Source organism: Pezoporus flaviventris, unplaced genomic scaffold (genome assembly GCF_033815535.1).
Source record: "Pezoporus flaviventris isolate CSIRO_AGI_PZ_B2104156 unplaced genomic scaffold, CSIRO_AGI_Pfla_v1 ptg000066l, whole genome shotgun sequence".
NCBI classification, from domain to species: Eukaryota; Metazoa; Chordata; class Aves; order Psittaciformes; family Psittacidae; genus Pezoporus; species Pezoporus flaviventris.
The window spans coordinates 28,699,602-28,718,232 of NW_026892614.1; the positions used below are offsets into that span (position 1 = coordinate 28,699,602).

General features: G+C 43.4%; 1 protein-coding gene across 10 annotated transcripts in view; it reads left to right on the forward strand.

The window, feature by feature from the left end:
* Positions 1-18,631, forward strand: part of NHSL1 (NHS like 1) — a 176,969-nt gene that overhangs the window by 117,213 nt on the left and 41,125 nt on the right. For 9 of the 10 annotated variants that reach the window (XM_061471730.1, XM_061471731.1, XM_061471732.1 and 6 more), the window contains exon 2: positions 11,584-11,736. In XM_061471730.1, coding sequence (XP_061327714.1) covers positions 11,584-11,736 — 153 coding nt within the window. Of the gene's footprint in view, positions 1-8,759; positions 9,238-11,583; positions 11,737-18,631 lie in introns of those variants that run through there. The other variant, XM_061471737.1, reaches the window with a different exon arrangement.

Consider the following 18,631-nt stretch of genomic DNA (forward strand, 5'->3'; position numbering starts at 1 on the left):
CCCTGGGAGTACACATACAGTGACTTCTCTCCTGTCACCCCAGACTGACATTATCACGGTCTGCAGAGCAGCTCCTTTGGTGGGGCTGAGAGGTGGCTGTCTCCTGCCTTCAGGCACCCACAGCAGGGACAAATAGTACGATATGTGCAAAGGAAGCCTACTAAAACAAGACAGAAGAACCACCCGAGGTCCACCCTGAGTTTATTTGCTCTCTCCTCCCCTTCATACCTCTTTAGGAAGGTGAGCAAAGCCCCATGCTGGAATTTTTGAGCCAGTGAAGGGGTAGCAGGTTTGGTAGGAGGAAGACCCAAGCACAGCTCATTGCTTTCTTAGAAATTAATGCCAGACCAAATAGACTATGTCCAGTTATGTGAAAGGACACAGGACTGGACCTGGAATATGCAGTGATATAGAGAACTCAGTCTTGGTTGATTAAATCTGCCTGCTTGGGTTTTCTAAAGTGAGAATTTCAACATTAAAGGCTTAGTCCCACCTCACTGCCAACAGATGGCATTTTGCTTGCATTTCCTAAACATCTCTGAGAAGCTGGGATTGGGAGAGATTGGTTATTAAAAAAAAAGGGGGGGGGGTAGGGAACGGGACACAGCCTTTGTTTTAATTAACACATTGTTCCAAAAACCACTCCCTAGAAACATTTTACAAACAATATTGGAAAGCACAAAAGGAGACACAAGGACTGCATTAATAAATAACCAGTAAGTAGATGGGATCTCATCTATTCTAAGGATATGTGCTGCAAGACAAACAATAATTCTTATGCCTAAGCAGAAATTGGGGCAGAGGGGTTGTTTTCTTGGGGTTTCTTAATCAGAAAAATGTTTTAAGTGGCTCATCACAATTATATCTCAACTGGTTCTGTAATACACTGCAGTGGGATCTGGATTATAGGGATGATGCATGATTGGAAAGACACAGCTTGAATTTCAGATTGCAGGCGATGCCTGTCATTACAGTAGTTACAGAAACAGCTCCTGACTTGTGAACTGACCAGTTTTGACTTGGAGTCTTTGGAAGAGAATAAATGCGAAACTATGATGCCACATCTCCAGTCACAGCAGAAGGGTACTTAACCAGCCTCCCCATGTCTTCTGCATACAGGCAGGCAGGCTACAGCCTGACTATTACTAATTTAAAGACCGAATTCCCCAAAGCACTGCTCATGGCTGTTAGGCTGCAGCTCGTTTCGTTTGGAAACTAGTTTTCAAAGTGCTGGCGTTTGTCTACGTTAGGGCTTGTCCTATCAGCTGAGCATGAACTGGTGGCATTGGAGATGAGGCTTCTGGAAAAGAGAGAAAATCCTGTAAATATTGTGGTTGAAAGGCAAATTACCTGTGATGCCTTTTCTGTGGGAGTGCTCAGCTACTCGCCCTGTGAGGGGTCGGTGACCACGTACTGCTCATCCTGAAGATCTCGTATCCTGTCCGTCAGATTTAAGCCACGTTAAGTATGGCACGACTTTTCCTCCTCTGGTTCAGTGCTGTCATTTTTTTGTCTACTGTCCTTTGGATGCTTTGACAAGGAGTTTAAGAACAGTAAAGTTTTACATACAAGAGCTTTGGAGTACATTTGTCATTGTCCGAAAGCATCGACAGAGGTTTATAAACCCATTTGTCTGCAGTTTCAGGATCTGTTCCAGGGAGGACTAATTAAACTTGAAGCTGGCAGCATCTCGAAAGAGGTTTGGCACCTGTCCTGACTGAATGATCCCTCATGGTTGTCCTCAGCATCAATTTTTAATCAGCCTGGCCTTCCTGTTTGTCAGATGTTTGCCACAAACACGATGGCATGGCTAGACCACTAACAGTGGGCTGCTGTTTGGTGTGTGTGAGCAGGGCCACAAGCAGATGGTGGTAGCAATGTTAGGCTAATTAATAGCATCAGAAGAAAAGACACTCTTTTATGTCCAGTAGCTGAAGGTGAGCACGAGTTTTTTCTTGTCCGTGATGCTTACCTTGGCCTATTAGGACAATGAGGAGCAGGATGCTAGTTGACATAAAAGAAGTGTTTTCAAAGCCTGTATGAACACAGTGTTTTAATTTCTTCGTTCCTGGAGCATGGTGTATGCTCTGTACAGAATATTAGATGTTGTGAGATGTGACAAATGCTTTTAATGACTGTAGTTTCAAATATATTCTTCAAAGCAGCCATGGTTTAAAAAAAGGTGTAAATTTTTTTGTGTGCATCACGAAACTCACCATGTTAATGTTGATCACATGGCAGTGTCCGAGTTCCAAATGTCCAAGGCCAGCCAAAGACATTCTCTGTAGATGCTGTGGTACAGATGTTGGTTCAGTTGTTTTCTTATGAGCTTAAAACAGGTTGCTGAATCCTGCAGCAACATAAATATTAGATGACGGTTACATGGATTTGATGACTTCCTTTAGTTTGGAGAATACTGTTTTTCAGGGCAGATTGTGCCATTTTTTAATTGGAACATTCCTAGGTTTTCAGATTCTGTAAAAGTCTTAGGGCTTTAGAAACAAAACCAAATGTCACAACTGCTGAAATCTGCCTATTATTTGTGAACCTTCATTTTTATTTACCGTTTTACTGTTGTGCAGATAACATTTTCAGGTGAAGTTCTTGAAAGTTTCTAACTAAGAAACAAAGCTGCTTTTTCAGGTTGCTGTGTAAGACTGTGATTTTGGCATGAGCAATTATAAAATCATATGAAGGCTGGTATTTTACAAGGAGCTTATGTATTTTTCATTAATAAATTGCAAAGTTGTTAGGAAACTAGAGGATCTGCTGGTCTCATTTTAAGAGAGAGTGTCTGCAAGCTTAAATGCAGCTCACCCTGAATATACTGATTCAGCAGAAAGAAGAAAAAACTTCTAACTCCTTATACCAGGATAATCCATATATAAATAGAAGTATTTTAGAGCAGTATTTAAAAGAGCAATGTTGGGTAGGGAGATGGAGGTAGGCTACAAAAATTCTTTCGGTGACCTTTAAATAAGTGAAATGAGTGGGAAGCATGGCCCCTTCAGGACATCTGTGAGGAGAATGCAGAATGAGATTAGCTGAAGATATCTGTTGGATATTGGTGTGGATCCACAAGTGCACAGCTGCCAAAGATGGAATTACAGGCTGAAGAGGGAGACAGTTTGGAACAGAAGTTCAGAAATGGCATTTCTGCAGTGTGTTTTTGTTGGTTTCACTCTGAGTCCTACAGGAATCGATGAGAAGACTTATGTCTGCCTGGTGTTTTTTTCCATTGCTAATTCAGAAGAGAAACATCTCTATGGTGCATTATTAGGGCAAATAAGGGTCAGGATTTTATAGACTAACTTACCGCAGCCATTTTTGTTCGGTTCTTCAAGATAAGCAGTGGTATAGGAGCATTCATGTGGATTTGGAATTCAAAGTGGGAATATTTCCTGGTGGCATTTTAAAAGGCTCTTCCTGGGGACAGAGAAAAGTACTCTTCTGGGAGCTGACGTTGCCTTAGCTGAGGTTCAGAAATGGCCAAAGAAAAAGGTATTGTGCCCTGAAATTTAAGACAAAACCACGAAACAAAATTGCGTATTCACGAAGTATTTTCAGTTATCCTGCCTGCAGTTACAGTGTGTGGGGAGATGCTCTAACCAAAAGAAACTGCTGCATTGTCTGCCGGCAGCCCTGCCCAACTGCTCCCTTTTCTCTCTGCTGATGTGTTTGAATGATAGAGGATCCAGTGGAAAGATGTTTTGAATTGTCAAAGGAATGAATTAGCTTTATTGTGCTGTGACCTAAATAGGATCATCAGATCAATCAGTCTGCTGCTTTTCTGTCCTCTCTGGCTTAGGTTGTGCTGCTTTTCTTTCTCATCTTCCTCCCTCTTCCCCCTTCCCCACCAGGCAGCCCCTTCCCAGAGCCTGCAGCCATAATCCTTTATGAGTGTGAATAAAGGAGGGCACTGCCGGGGTACTCCCTTTAAAGCAATACCTGCTCTGTAATTGCCTGCGCAGACAGGTCCAGCACCCGGCTCCCCTGCCATTTCACATAAGTACGGGTCCTTCTTGCCTTTTTGTTGCAGTGGCTTTGTGATAAAATACTTTTTCTCCTTTGTTCCATCTCCCCCATGCATTCTCCTCCTCCTCTTCCTCCTGATCCCAGGTTTAATGAATTATTTCTCAGCAGCTGGGGAAGTATCGCACTTCACCAAGGCTGAGGTTGCCTTGAAAGAGGCCATTGTGAGCTGGAGACAGGAGGGCAGCCGAGTGTGGTGCTGCCTGGGACTGCCTTTGTGGAGGGAGCACTTTTGTTCTCCTGAAAGATGTCGAGAGAGGGCCAGTTGCTGGGACTGGTTCTGAGGGAGGCAGAAGCCCCTTCTGAGAATAAATTATTGACTCCTGTGGCTGGTGGGGTGGCTTCAGCTCCATTTAAGCACCAGGAAGTGGCTGAGGGTATGGTTAAGGTGGCCAGAAGAAGCATAAAGCTTGGGCACAAGTTATGAAACAAGGCATTCAGACTTTCTTATCTCAGGTGCTTGATTGTTTCTTAATGAAGGAAGTCTCACATAGAAGTCAAGGTGCGCTTTCAAGGCTTGGTGGTGTTGGTCTTAGCAGGCAGGAGCCTTGTGGCTCCCAGGAAGGGGTTTATGGCCTTCCTTGGTTCAGGCTCGCCCTGCCAATGCCTGGGTGCCTGTGTGCAGCGTGGGAATGAGGTGCTTGGGAGTCAGTCCCACAGCTGCTCCCCACTAGACACCACAGCTGCTTGGAGTGGGTGGATGGGGGTTGCAGGGGGCAATCCCAAGCAGGTCCTACATGGACCCATCCCTTCTGATGTGCAGCAGCTGCCCTCCAACAGCTTCTTCTCCACGCATCCATGTGAGTCACTGGAGGGTGGCGCAGTGGAAACTTACTTTTGACATGTCTGTAAAAAGCAAAGACATTGATCTATTTGTTTCTACTTTTCATTTACTTACTGAACAGAGACTCACTGGAAGAGCTCTTGCAGTGCATCTTCCAACTCAATTGCGTGGTTCTATTTTTCTAGGCTCTTAAAATGCCACCAATGATACACAGTTGTTTAATGGATGATTTTTCCACTTCCTGAATAAAGTCATTAAGGCTTACAGGTTAAATTTTAGGTTTTGAGATTATGATACATGTTAGTTGCTTGATGTGTCTCCATTCATGAACTAAATATAAAATGTGTATTGGGTTTATATCTCCTTCAGGGAAGTAAGTGGTGAAATTGATTTGTTGGAGGGAGCAGGAATTTTTTCCTTACTATTTAGTTTCCTTACTGTCCTTTAACTATTAACTATTTTTGTTATGTGGGGTTTTGGTTTTCTTTATAAGGTAGTACTTTCTAAATTTCATGCTGCACCTGTGCATAGGCTGATGAGCAGCAGTAAGAAGGAGGATGGTTGATTCTCACCAATCCATTAGTGTCCCTGATGGAGAGCTACCACCAGGGCTGCTGTTGGGCAGCTCTTGCATTTGTGGCTACCAACAGCCCAAGTACCTCCCTTGTCAGCATTTGCCTTTTTATAACGGCTCAACTTCTTCAGCTGATTGAGCACTAGTGCAAGGTTCAGGACACTGGGTTGTGAATGGGGGTTGGACAGGCAAGGCCCCCTCCCCCAAGGGCTGGCCTGAAGTATTTTCTATGGAAGCTGAGCATTTCCAGATTGTTTCACAGACGCTGGTGTTTTATGTTGCTGTGAATATGGAGGGTGGCTGTCCCAGATGGCTGTCGCAGAGCAGGTCAGCTGGAAAGCCCCCCTAAAGAGGGGAAAGAGCAGGGAGAGGACTGAAGGAATGGCTGCAGCGTTTCAGGCACACCATGCCCAAGCAGCTGCTCACGTTTGCTTCTCTTCTGGATGTACATGGCCTCTACTAGAAATTAAAATCAGTCTAACCACTCAGGGATTCAAAACTATTATAACGTGAACTAAAAAAAGACGCAGTTTTAGCTAATGAGCGTGTTACACCTTTGTGATTTTGAGCGTGCTGTTTGGCAGTGCATCTTGGGCTTCTCATTTTCTTTGCTTCAACCTTTGACTTGTTTGTTAGGAAGGAGTTTCTTCTGGGCCAAACTTTGTAACCTAAGTTAACAGTCCCATCTGCTATGAAGTGATGATAATTAGTATTGGCTGAACACGTTCTCCATATTTTCTGTATTCCTTGTGATGGTATCCTTGTGCAGTGGCAAGTGTGATCCCTGCTTCGAAGGAAGTGGGAACTGAGGCGGGTGGGTTAATATTAACTTGTTCAAGGTGAAGTAGGAAGTGTGCCACAGAGCAAGGTCCCCCGAGTCTGCTACCTGTGTCTGAGTCATTTACTTTTCAAGGTCTGTTATTGCAGTGTGTGCACACCTACTGTTCATGCTGGGTTTATCCAGCTTTAACAACCTTTGCATTTTTTTCTATCGAGGTAGTTTGGTGGTGGGTGTTTTGTGGTTTTGTCTGATGGATTGGCAATATTGGAGGCTAAAGTCCTTTATCTGTTTGCGTGGTGATTACAATATAAATTTTCTCAACCTGCCCCATCTTTTCTTTCTCTTCTCAATGTAGAGAGGTGGGCTGTGGAGAAGCACGCTTATTTCATGCTTTTAGCTCTAAGAGAGCTGCTCTTAGAAGCCAATTGCGTGACAGTTTCTTGTGACAGGAGAAGCATTTTAAAAAAGCTGGATTGAGATGGCATGCTGACTTCCATGGAAGTCAATGGGTTTGTTTCAAGTGGGGAAGAGCTTTTGGTTGTTTTTGACCTTGTACAGATTCTGAGAGCTGCAGATACAGGTAGCTAACTGTTTCCTTTGGGGTATCCCTTCATGATAACCGTTTTGATATTTGACCTCTTTGTCAGCATGACCTGAGGGAAGGTGGAAGCAAAGCAGGAGGAGGATGAAAGGCAGACATCATCTTATGCATGGCTGTTACTGGGTTTGAATAGTTGCCTCATACTGGAGATCAGGGCTAGAGGACAGTGATCAAGCGCTCATTCTCTGGCAGGAAAAATGCTTCAGGGTGGGTTGAGTATCCAGTAACAAAGAGCAACACTGCGCCCGGCACACATTACAGCGCCTGGTGATAGAGGGCAGGAGGCTCCCTGAGCCATGCCAAGTACTCAAGATCATGTTGATACAAAGGGCTTGAACACGAAACAGGAACAAAGTCTTCTTACCAGGGCTTGCAAGCCTCTATGAGGTGCCCTAAAGACCTCAGGGAGAGTCTGTCTCACTACCATTAGTCTTCCTGAAATGCTAGCTTGAAACAGTCAACTTCTTCTGTGCCAATGAACAGTAGCTCCTCTTCCCACTTGCAGAGACACTTCTACATCCTAAAAAATACTGACGCTACGCTAAAAAAGGAGTTACCACCTTCTGGATTTGCTCGTGGATGGCAATGTCACTGGAGTTAGAAAGGGAGTCATTCTGTACTCACCAGGTACAAGGTATGGCCAGCAACTGTGACCAGCATTTAAAGTGGTTTTAATGATGTGTGGGTCATGGCAAATTTGTCATGCGGTTATTCTTAGCGGAAAGTGTCTCTGCCTGTGGCAGGGTTTGGAACTGAATGGTCTTTAAGGCCCCTTCCAACCCATTCTGTGATTATTGTGTAAGTGGGTTTTCCTATAAAAACAACGGTGATTATTTTGTTATCGGAGAGATGCCATGGTCACTGTTTTTGTGTAAGGTGTGTGATGGAAATCAATGCAAAAAGCAGAGGTGCCTTCCACTGCTGCTGTGGCACTGTGGTCTTCAGTCCGTTTGCCAGACGTGAGCCAGTCAAAATCTCTTGGGGCAGCAGCTGCTGCAGACCTGCTGCTAATGGTGGTTTTGATGTCAGCCCAACATTGCAACTGTAAAATCTCTGGATTTGGAAATACTAGTAAAGTGCTGATAAAAGTGTGTTCAGACAATGATGAACAGACTTTGTTTATGGTCTGTTATGGGTGGTGCTGAGTCTCAGCCATTTAGAGAAACTCAGAGTAAAGTTCTTGTGAATCATCTGGTTTTTACATGCTGCACTCCAGAGGCCTCATCCTGCTGCAACGCTGGGGTCAGTCTGAGCCCCCCTGCTGCTCGCATATTCTTTTTCCTGAGGAAAAAATCCATGTCATTGTTAAGCCAAGGGGGATTCCTAAGGTTGCTTTGTGAGGGAAGGCTTGCTTCTTGAGTCTGAGCATTGTGCGAAGGGCATGCCCTGCTGAGCACATTCATTTGGTGCTTAGTGTTTTCCCTTTAACTTCTGCAAAACTGCAGTTCATTCCTAGGAAGGATGGCTGTGAGCCTCTGTACAGATACATATTTTTTAAGCCATGAGGATATAATGTGCAGTTCAAGCAGCTGGGCTATTCCACCTCTGTGCACAAGTTTCATTTGACTAATAGCAGGTTCTCTATTAGCCAGCACTAACTCGATTTCGTTTCCCATGTATCTGTCTGACATGACGCTAATAAGAATAAATTAGGAGTGTTGCTGAATGAAAATTCAATATGTAGAATTAGTGGGCTCTAGTCCCAAGCAATAGCAGTGACTGCGAAGGGGGGGGCAGTGGATCTGGAAGGGGAGGTGAGGCTTTGGGTCCTTAATGAAGTGGGAGCGAGAGGGTGAAAATAAAGGGGAGCGAGGGGGTAGGGTGGGAAAGCGGGGCACCCTGATTTGCACGAAAATGCACTCTTCTTTGCAACTGGAAGGCGGCTGGAGGGCGGTGGCCGCGGCCGGCGGGGAGGTGCAAAGGGCGGAGGGGGGAAGGTGCCGGCATCTGCCTCCCGCTCCGCCCGCAGAGCCGGCTGGCGCGATGGGAAGGACAGGGATCACCTGCAGGCTCAGGAGCAGCGGCACTTGGAAAGCAGAGGAGAGGATGAGAAGAGCTGAGTAATTCATAGGTAGCAGGAAAGCCTGATTTTTGTGCCGATGCAAACATCCATCAATTAACTTTTTTTAAACTCTTTCTCCTGCATTGCGTGCTGAAACTGGCTGTTTTCAGCCCACAAGTTTACATGTGAGGAGGAGAAATTCAGCCTAAAGAATTGTAAATGGTTTTGTGTGTCGGGAAGACCTAGGTAGGTTTAAAGTTGTGTTTTCAGCAAAAAAAGGTGGAGGGGAGAAACCTGGAGAAGAGAGATTCTGTGTGCATGTTCAGTCTGGAAAAGAGTCACCTTTCTGCAGCTCCTCCTTCCTCTGGGATTTAAACTCCAGGATCGCAATTCAACACCTTGAAAATGGTGGTTTTCATCAACACAAAGCTTAAATCTCTCATGAAACTTTTCAAGAGAAAGAGTAAGTAGTTGTGCATGCTCACTGGCCTTTTGGGGAGGGAGCTGAGACCTGCAGGAAAAGGCAATTCCCTTCGTCTTTGCTCCTGCTTTCCTGAAGGTTCTTTTTAAGTTTATCTCACTCTCTGTTGAATATTTTGTAATGTTTGGAGACAGCATTATGAGGTGCTTTAGGACCTCTGCTTTGGGATGCTGTGTTGAAGTCCTTTGTCTCGTGGTTTTGAAGGAGCCAAAACTTCCTGGTATGAAAGGAGCAGCTTGGTGAGGAAGCTGAGGTGCTGGTGTCACTGGCGGTCTTGCACCAGTGTCCAGCTGGGTGCTGGGGCATCCTCCCAGCATTTGTCTGGCATCTGTGTCTGCCTGTGCAGCTGCCAGGTGCGTCTGTAGCTGTGGGCTTGCATCTCTGAGGTAAGCTTGTTCTTGGTAAGCTTGAGGAAAGCTTGTTCTGAGTTTTGTTTTCTAAAGGTGCTCTAGTTTCAGAATGGTTTGTAAAATCGCCATCCTTTATTCAGTTCATGAAGGCAGACAAACTGCGCTGGATAGAGTAGTTGGCAGATGTGTGCAGTACTTCTGTCTGCTAGTTTTGATGACCTCTGATGAGCAGTAAACTTTCATTTTGGTACGGTGGGACTGCAGCCAGACAGTGGGCTTGGAGGCTGGTGTTTCTCTCCTCCTCTTCTCCTAGCCTTACCCTCTCCCTGCTTGCTCAATCAGGGGATGGCAGGGTGTGGTTTTCAGGCAGGTCATTGACTGTACCTATCACTTTTTCTGTAATATCAGGATGATTGATGCTGTAAAGTAGGTGGTGATGTGTCAGTTTGACCATGATTGACGTTTGACCTCTAATTAGCCAGGATGGGAAAAGCAGCCACAGACTGAAAGTGTATTTGCCTTGTTGCACCCAGTGTCTGCAGGAAGGGAGGGGATGCAGGACCAGGCCTTCTCAGAAACGGAGACCAATTGAAAGTCTTCAATAACCTTTTCTGAGGTCTGATACTAATCTATAAAAAGTGAGAAAAGGCAATTGAGAACCTAGACACATGCCCCAAGTCCTTTCAGCACAAAATAGGCATTGAACACTAGGCTGTAGATAGGTTTTGAAGCAAGAAGACATAACTTATTTTCTTTAATGAGTATTGATTACTTCCCATCTGAAATGATCCTGGCAGAGGCACAGTGGTGTTAGGGAGGGGGTCATTTTTCAGATGACAGGAGGCTGTTGACTTTGTTTTGCTTCTCAGTTTACACATCTCCTCTCCAGCACGGGGGCTTCAGCCAAACTTCATGAAATGACGCTACAGGCAGCACAGGAGTGAGCCATGCTCAGGCAAGGAGGAGAGCAAAGGGAAGATGGGGAGCTGGCAGTGAGGCCACAGTGGCAGGGCAGGTGCTTGGGAGGCAGTGCAGCCACAGGAGTGCCTTTTTCTGCCACTAAAAGCAAGGATATGCAGCATGCGGGCTGAAGGCAAAAGAGTGCCTGCAGGATCATAAGGTATGATCCCCAACTGCCCTTTTCCTTTTTACAGAGTAGAGGGTTAAGGCCATTCAGCTGTAGAAGTCTTTTTTGATGATATACTTTAAGCAAAAGGTAATGGCTGTCTCTTGGGAAGCATAAACTATCAACAAATCTTAGCAACATGTTCTTTGGCTGATTCATTACTAGACTATCCATGCGGAACTTTGAACTTGAGCAAGGTCTGTATTTTGTTTGCATGTGTGTACTGGCTGAGAAGAGGTGGTCAGAGCAATCCCTCTTCAGTTGTGCTCTGAGCAGTATTTGCCCAGGGAGTTGCTGTTGTCCAAATCTGCTTTCCACTCATGGCAATGGAAAGTAGCTAATTTGTTTGCCTCAGTGAAATCTTCGTTCCTGGTCTGAGCAAGTGTGAGGTCAGAGAAGGTTATTTCCTGATACAGATGAACCTGTCATAATCTCATGGTGGCTGTCATATTCCTAGGGTCACCTTTGAGCAAAAAGAAGCTATCCTGCAGTGCACAGTGCCTGGTAGGATCAGGGGACCAGGAAACTGGTCTTGTTTCCGAAGACTGGGGGGGTGGAAGGGTGAAAACAGAGTAGCAAGCTCAGAGTAAAACCAACAACAAGTATAAACATGGGAAAAGGGAAGGGTGTTTCCTACATAACATATAGATTTAGACTAGAAACAAAATAAGGGTTTTAACTGTCATGGAAGTGAGGTTCTGGAGAGCATTTTGCTGGGATTTGATGGCAATCAGTCTTTTTTGTTTTAAGATGATGTGTGATGTGTGACAAGCATTTTTAAGATGATTTGTGGGGTTTTGTGATGTAACTATCTACAATAGCATTTAATTTTCTTGTTGTTTCTCTCTGCAGCTGTTTCCAACCTAGATGAAGAGAGTAGATGGACTGTGCACTACACTGCTCCATGGCACCAGCAGGAAAATGTCTTCCTGCCCTCCTCAAGACCCCCTTGTGTGGAGGACCTCCACCGACAAGCCAAGCTGAACCTCAAATCAGTGCTGAGAGGTAAGATTCTGCTGCTGACACAAATGTGTCCTAAAGGAAGGGTAGTTTCGGCCACAGTCTTTGCAAATATATCCAAATTTCGCAGGCTTCGGAAGAAGCCTATGTTTTTTTTTCTGCCTCTGCAGTACATCAGGAACATTAGTGAGAATTACCCATTCAAATGTAGGAATAGTGCAAAAATGCTTTTGCTGTCAAGAAAATGTGGAAATGGAAATGTGTTACCTGGCAGAGCACTCTAGAATGGAAAAGGGTGTCTTGTCCATTTCCATTTAGCCTTTGGAGTGTTTCCAAAATCGTACCTTCAATTTCAGTATGTCCTGAGTTACACCATTTATATTTTAGTGTAAGAACCACATCAGAGGGGTTTCAATTCATGATTTCTTTTGTTGTTGTACAGTGTTATTTCCAGGGATGTGACTGGTTGTGAGAGGTGGGAAAAGGCACTAAGGGCAGAGAAGGCAAATAGGGAACAAGACGCTCACAAGGACTCTTTCAGTAGTGGAAGTGCTTTGTGACAGATGGATGCAGTGTATTTTTTAAGACTAATTTTTACCCTTAGTACCTTTCTCGAGGGGTATATCTGTATGGTCTGGTGCAGGAGGCATTGTATTGCGTTTGTGCAGCCATGAAGACAGAGGCAGGCAGCCAGCAGGGAGGACTGTAGAACATCTGTCTCTGGGCCAGAAGTGAAACTGTAAAATTAGAGCTTAATGTCCATGTTCTGGAAATGGCTAACCTAGGTTTTTCTTTACATTGGCTATTTAACAAAGGGGGTTACCCTGCAAAGAGCCAACTCATTTCAAGTCCTTTTTTGTTTCAGCAGGAACTGCAGGTACTTGATACCTTGCAGAGTCAACCTGATAGAAAAGAACATTGTAATTCTTGTTTGTTTAACACGGCATTTCTGCTTTTTAAACGTGCAGAAAACGTCATTTTGTATGTCTGAATAAGGAAGTATTTGGCTGCCATATTTTATTTCTCTTGCTGTTTCTCCAGGTAATTGATTTTCACCATCTCTTACTAGGCGCTTTGTATTATCGTTTCATAGGGCAATTTTGACAGCAAGGGTTAGTGGCTCATGCATGGCTCAGCAGACAGTCTGTGTGTCCTCTACACTTATTATTGGATTAATACATTTGTGCAGGCTTTTAGCCTTGAAATGCTTACTGTTCCCTTGCAGGCACACTTACCAGCTCTTTACAAAACAGAAATATTTGCCTGCTTTAGATTAAAAAGAATACTGCTTGTGGGTAGGTTTTTGTAAACTTAAACTACTCATTCTTCTATTTTTCTGTTCTCTGTTTGAAACTATTATCAAACCCTGCATAGGCAAAAATGTTGCTCTGATATTCTTGTGTTTTATCAGAAATTTATCTACTGCAGTTTCATCTTCTGTTTCAGTAAATTTGTATCTAATGTATTTGTGTGAAACTAAGTAATATATGCTGCTTCCATGAGCTTGCACATCTGAAGTTATCTCGGTCTGCTGGGATTTTTCTTTAGAGCTGCTGCTCTTTATAGAACTAAAGCTGCTACTCCAACTTACTGGTTAGCCATTTTTTTAAAACAAATGGGCTCATGCATGTGATGAAGGCCTCCTTGGTAATGAAGTGAATTTCAGTTTCATACTTTCAGGGTAGTAACCTGAAAACCTGCCTTCACGAGACTTCAAACTGCTAACATAGTCAACAAAACTGTGCTATTTATTTGTTTTACCTCAAGCTCTTTCCCTGGGCTGTGTTTATTCCCCAAGAACAGTTTTAAAATAACCCCTTGCTGTGGCCTTTAGTAGCCACATGATGAGTTTAATACCATTTTCAGTGATTTAATTCTTGCCTGTAGGGCCTCTAGTAGTAAGAGAGGCACTGACTAAAGTTCTATCAGTTTTACTCTGCTGTGGCTTCAGACAGCACTGTGAAATCAGGAAGACACCAGTGCTTCACACTGGGAGGCTCGGGTTAAAAGTTTTGTAGCCAGGGCTGAGTTTCACTGAGTGTAAAGTGCTGTTGAAATTGTGAAGTAATTGTGAGAACTGCCAGTATGCTTTTCTGCGTGTTCCTTTAGAAAAGACAGTTTTCCAAAGCTTCTTAATGGGTAAGATGTCAATTTGGTGCTACGTGATTATAGCGTAGAAAACTTTGAAGAAAAGTGGTGTCATGAGAAGCACCATTGGGCTATCATGGGAACTTCAGTTCTGTGTTTTCTGGCTTGATGATGAAGCTTGCATTTTGACATCTTTTTGGTGTTTCAAATTCATTGGTTGAGGTGAAGCGTGGGGCAGTAGAACCGTCTCTGTGTGATCCGATGTGGGGAATGAAGGATGTTGGATGGCAAGGTGTGCTGTGAACAGTAGGATGAATCTCCCTCTACTCCCAGAAGTGTTGGCATGAACAGGGAAGAAGTGGAGCAAAAGCAAAATATTTTTTTCTTCATGGTGAGTCAGAGATGAAGTACTGGACGTGCATGGCAGTTGAGGATGCTTAGGTTTGATAATAGGGGAAATTTCCTTGCAGGAAAGATACAGAAGCGCCAAAATAAATTTGGAGGGCTAGGAAATCATTGAAGGTTTTTAAGAATCGATGAGAGAAGCACTACTTAGAAATCATTTGTGTATATTTAAACCTACCTTTAGAGAAAGAGAGAACCTATGGTGGTTTCCATGAACATGACCGTGTGGTCCCGAAGGCTGAACCTAGTTCAGACTATTAAAACACACATTTGAAAGTTTTCCGGTCTGCTTGGACTCCAGTTGTCTTGTTTGGATTATGAGATCTGACATTGTTGGTACATAGCAACTTGATTGAAGACTATTAATTTGTTACTGCATTTGTTACTGCTCCAGGGAATGGAAAAGTAAATATATAACACAGGTAACAAATAGAGCACAAGCGGTCATTTAAACTACCTGTAAAGATACTAAATGCGTAACAGCTTTCAAAATAACTCAAGCAAGGTATCACTTTTTATCAAGGTGTTTTCACCCATCTCATACTAACCAGATGGAACATCTAACTTTTAAGACAGTGCAAGGTCAAACCTATTTATTCTGGTACAGTTTTCACAGCAAATGTTTGGCAGCATGGGACTAGCTAAAAATACCCGGTGAAATAGATAGGAAGCTGTCTGTTGTCTAGAATAAACTTCTAAGCACCACTTAAGGAGCAGAAAAGCTATTATTGCTGCTTATTCTTAAATTAGTTTAAGGATAAAAAATTAGGGATAGATATTAAAATGTATGATAACTAACCTGTCTTGAGAGAAATCAAGTACTCTGCCTGGTGATCTCTGCATGCCTTTAGAGGAAGCAGTTTTGTGTTTAGAGGCAGAAGAGACTTTTTCCATTGATTTTTTTTGTGAAGTTTAGCATTTTACTTAGTATAGTATGTCTCAGTGTACTCTGTTTATCACACTTTGCAGATATGTGCAGCATGTGATAGTAGATGTTCCGTGGGTGAAATTTTTTAGATTTTTGTACCTCTGAACTAGCCTTTTACCCTTTTGGAGTCAAGGGGAAAATACTGTGCTTTTCTTTTATGAAGCTACTTTCAAGTATATATGTTGGGATCTTGCATTTACATTTGTTCATGACTGAGGTAAAGCTACTTATCCTTCTTCAGACATGCAGGTGCTCAGCTGCCATCTTAAGTTTTAAAAAGCAGCATTGTTCAGTATTAGAAAATTAAGCACCTTGAAGCTGGAAAGTTTGTGATGCGCAGTGTATCTGTTCTTGGTAACTGAAGTGGCTTTACGTAACATATTAAAATCTAAAGTTGTCATTGACTAAAATCAGTGGCTTTATATGCTTAACCAGGCTGCATTGCTACATTTTAAATGAAAGCTGTCAGTGGCACTTAATCCTGTGGCTAGGGCAGAAGAGCAAATTCAGCTGCACTTCACAGTGTTGTGGTTTAACCCTAACCAGCAGCTAAGTACCACACAGCTGCTTGCTGTCTCTCTTCCCCACCCCGGTAGGATAGGGAGGAGAATCTGAAAAAGGTAAAACCCACATGTTTAGATAAGAACAGTTCAATAATTGAAATCAAGTAAAATATAATAATAATAGGAAAAAGAGGGAGGGCAGTAAAACCCAAGAAATGGCGGTGATGCACAATACAGTTGCTGACTGATGCCAGCTCCAGCCCTGAGCAGTGATCTGCCCTTCTGTGTGATTCCCCCAGTTTATATACTGGGCATGACATGCTGTGGTATGGAATACCCCTTTGGCTAGTTTGGGTCAGGTGTCCTGTCTCTGCTTCCTGCTGGCTTCTCATGGCCCTCCTCGTTGGCAGAGCATGAGACTGAAAAGTCCTTGATTTAGAGTAAGCAACAACTAAAACATTAGTGTGTTATCAGCATTGTTCTCAGACTAAATCAAAAAACATGGCACTGTACCAACTACTAGAAAGAAAAATGACTTTATCCCAGCCAAAACCAGGACACACAGTCGTGATGCTATTGCAATATGATTTAAAGGTTTAGAAAATGATGTAGTTCTTGGGTGGTGGCAATAGATCCATTTTTTAAAATGTTTAATTTGCATTGGATAAAACAGGCTCTCCTTCTTCTTTTTTTTTTTTTTTTTTTTTGGAAGGAGCCAGGACCTTGGAGTGCCTGGTGAAGCAGGTTGGGCGACAATACACACACCATCCAAGGTGCCTGTTTCCTTACTGTCAGGACCAAGCTGCTCTAGCTGGCCTTTCCTGAGAGCCTGTTTCCTCTTCCTCATGTTTTGATGGTGACCTTATGGAAGGTGTTTCCTTGCATACAGATGTTCAGATAGAAACAAAACAATATTGACCCTTGAGGAATCTTGTGTGACTCTGTCTTCCATATCACTGTTTCCTCCTAGGGAGTCACGAAAATAGGAGATGAAGAAAAGGGATGAGAAGGAAGAGCTCAGGCTCTGCATGGGGTTAGGATCGTCAAATCAGTCCTGGCCCCGTGTGCTGTGCACTCTGCTCCAAGGCTGAAGGACTGCTTGACTTTAGTCTTATGTTGCCAATGTCTACTGGGTGGCTGGACCAGCTCTGAAAGTCTGGTCTGGATGGTAGCGGAGCCATGAGTTTAACGTTGTTCAAAGTGGCATTATTTTTTTTTTAAGGCAGACCATTATCAGTGCTAAAGGGGCAAGTGCCACGTGCTGCAGTGTTTCCTACAGCTTTTTCAGTCCATGAGACCAAGAGTTTAAATGAATGTTCAACCAGAGTCAAGAGGGTAGCACCATAAAACAGCCCACATCATTGACATATGGTGCATTGACAGATGCTGCTCTGCAGCATGGTAGTGTTCAAAGGACCATTGTTTAAAGAAGTCCTAAAGTACAGCGGTCTTCAACTGGGAGCAGAGATACAACAGCTGTAGTATGTAGTGATGAGGTTTGGTAAGAAATCCTCATTTAGCTAACTGTACTATAATCTTTAAGAGGACAGACAATAAGGCATGAAAATGGGGAGGAGACACAGCACTGGTGTAGCATTGCTTTGCTTCACAGCTTGGAGTTTGTCTTAATTATGCCCATCTACCTTCTGGATGGGTCTGCAGCATTAGCAGTGTGTTCACAGGTGTAAGTCCAGTGTCCTAAAAGGGAAGTAATCTGGAATGCACTGGCCTTCGATAATCTTGCCAACTGTGGTGAAGGAAAAGAATAAAGTTTCCTATCACATGCCTGAACTCACTTTGCTTATGTATTTTTCAAATTATCCTATATTCTTCCTCAAATGTGAATATAAGTCAGTTGCAGTGATGGGAGACAGAGCAGGGCATACATAGCCAGATTTCCATGGGGCAGTTAATCTTCCAGTTCCCACATTTAGCAATGTAGAGCATTTTTGACATAAATAATAAAATAATGGAGGAGGACAAGCTCCACTGCCCTATGTTGTCACTTGTCCACGAGGTGGGAGACAACAGGCAGAAAAGGAAGAAAGAACTGTGTTAATGTTAAAAGACAAAACCAGCAAGACTGAAATGGTATTGGGCTGGCAGGAGATAGTCAGCTCCTGATGGGTCTTGTGGATGCTCTCACTATGCAGTTCACATTGGAGATGAGGGGCAAGGTCTTGTCACACGCTGCAGGTTATTGCCTAGGCTGACTCTCCAGCGGATAACAAGGTGTCAGATATGTACTAAGATAAAGTATAACTGTAAATAGTGGGAACAGTCCATATGCTGATTTAATGCTCCTTTTAAGACTGTAGCTGTGGAGACTTCCTGCACAACTGCCTGTAATTTGTGCCTTTGCCTGCCCTCCCCCCTCCGCCTGGGTAATTGTGTTGATTCAAGCTATGTACATAATATAGGACTCTTTGTTCCAATGTCTCTGATGATTCATTTATTATCTCATCTTTCGAAGAGCTGGATTTGGCTAACTGTAGCTTCTGTTTAGCTTTGTTGGCCAAATGCAAGGAATGTATTTAAGCAGCAGTGATTGAAGCACTTGATTTGTTTTCCAGAAGACATCTGGTTAGAATTGTCAAATAAAACCGGATTTAAGTAGTTACTCATAAAGCCTCTATTATGTCTTGCTGCAAGACCCTCCAGACAGGTATGCATTTAGCCTTTGTTTTCTCAGTGCATCTGCCAGATCACTGTTCAGATGAGCAATATTAGGGTCAGCCCTACTAGTCGATAATCTTGCTGAGAAGATTATGGACTTAAAATAATCTTATGTTTCATTAAAGAGCTGCAAAATAGGGGGAACCACTTCATATTAACAATTGGTCTGGTTCAGATTCAGAGACATGTCAGGATGTGAGCTTCCTAGCGACTGGAAACCTTAATGAAGTAAAAGACCATTAAAGGCCAGGAGTAGACCATATGTTCCGGAAAGGCCTTAGAGCTATAAATCAAAAAATAGAAATCAACGTATTTCTCATTATTTTAGTTTCAATAGTCA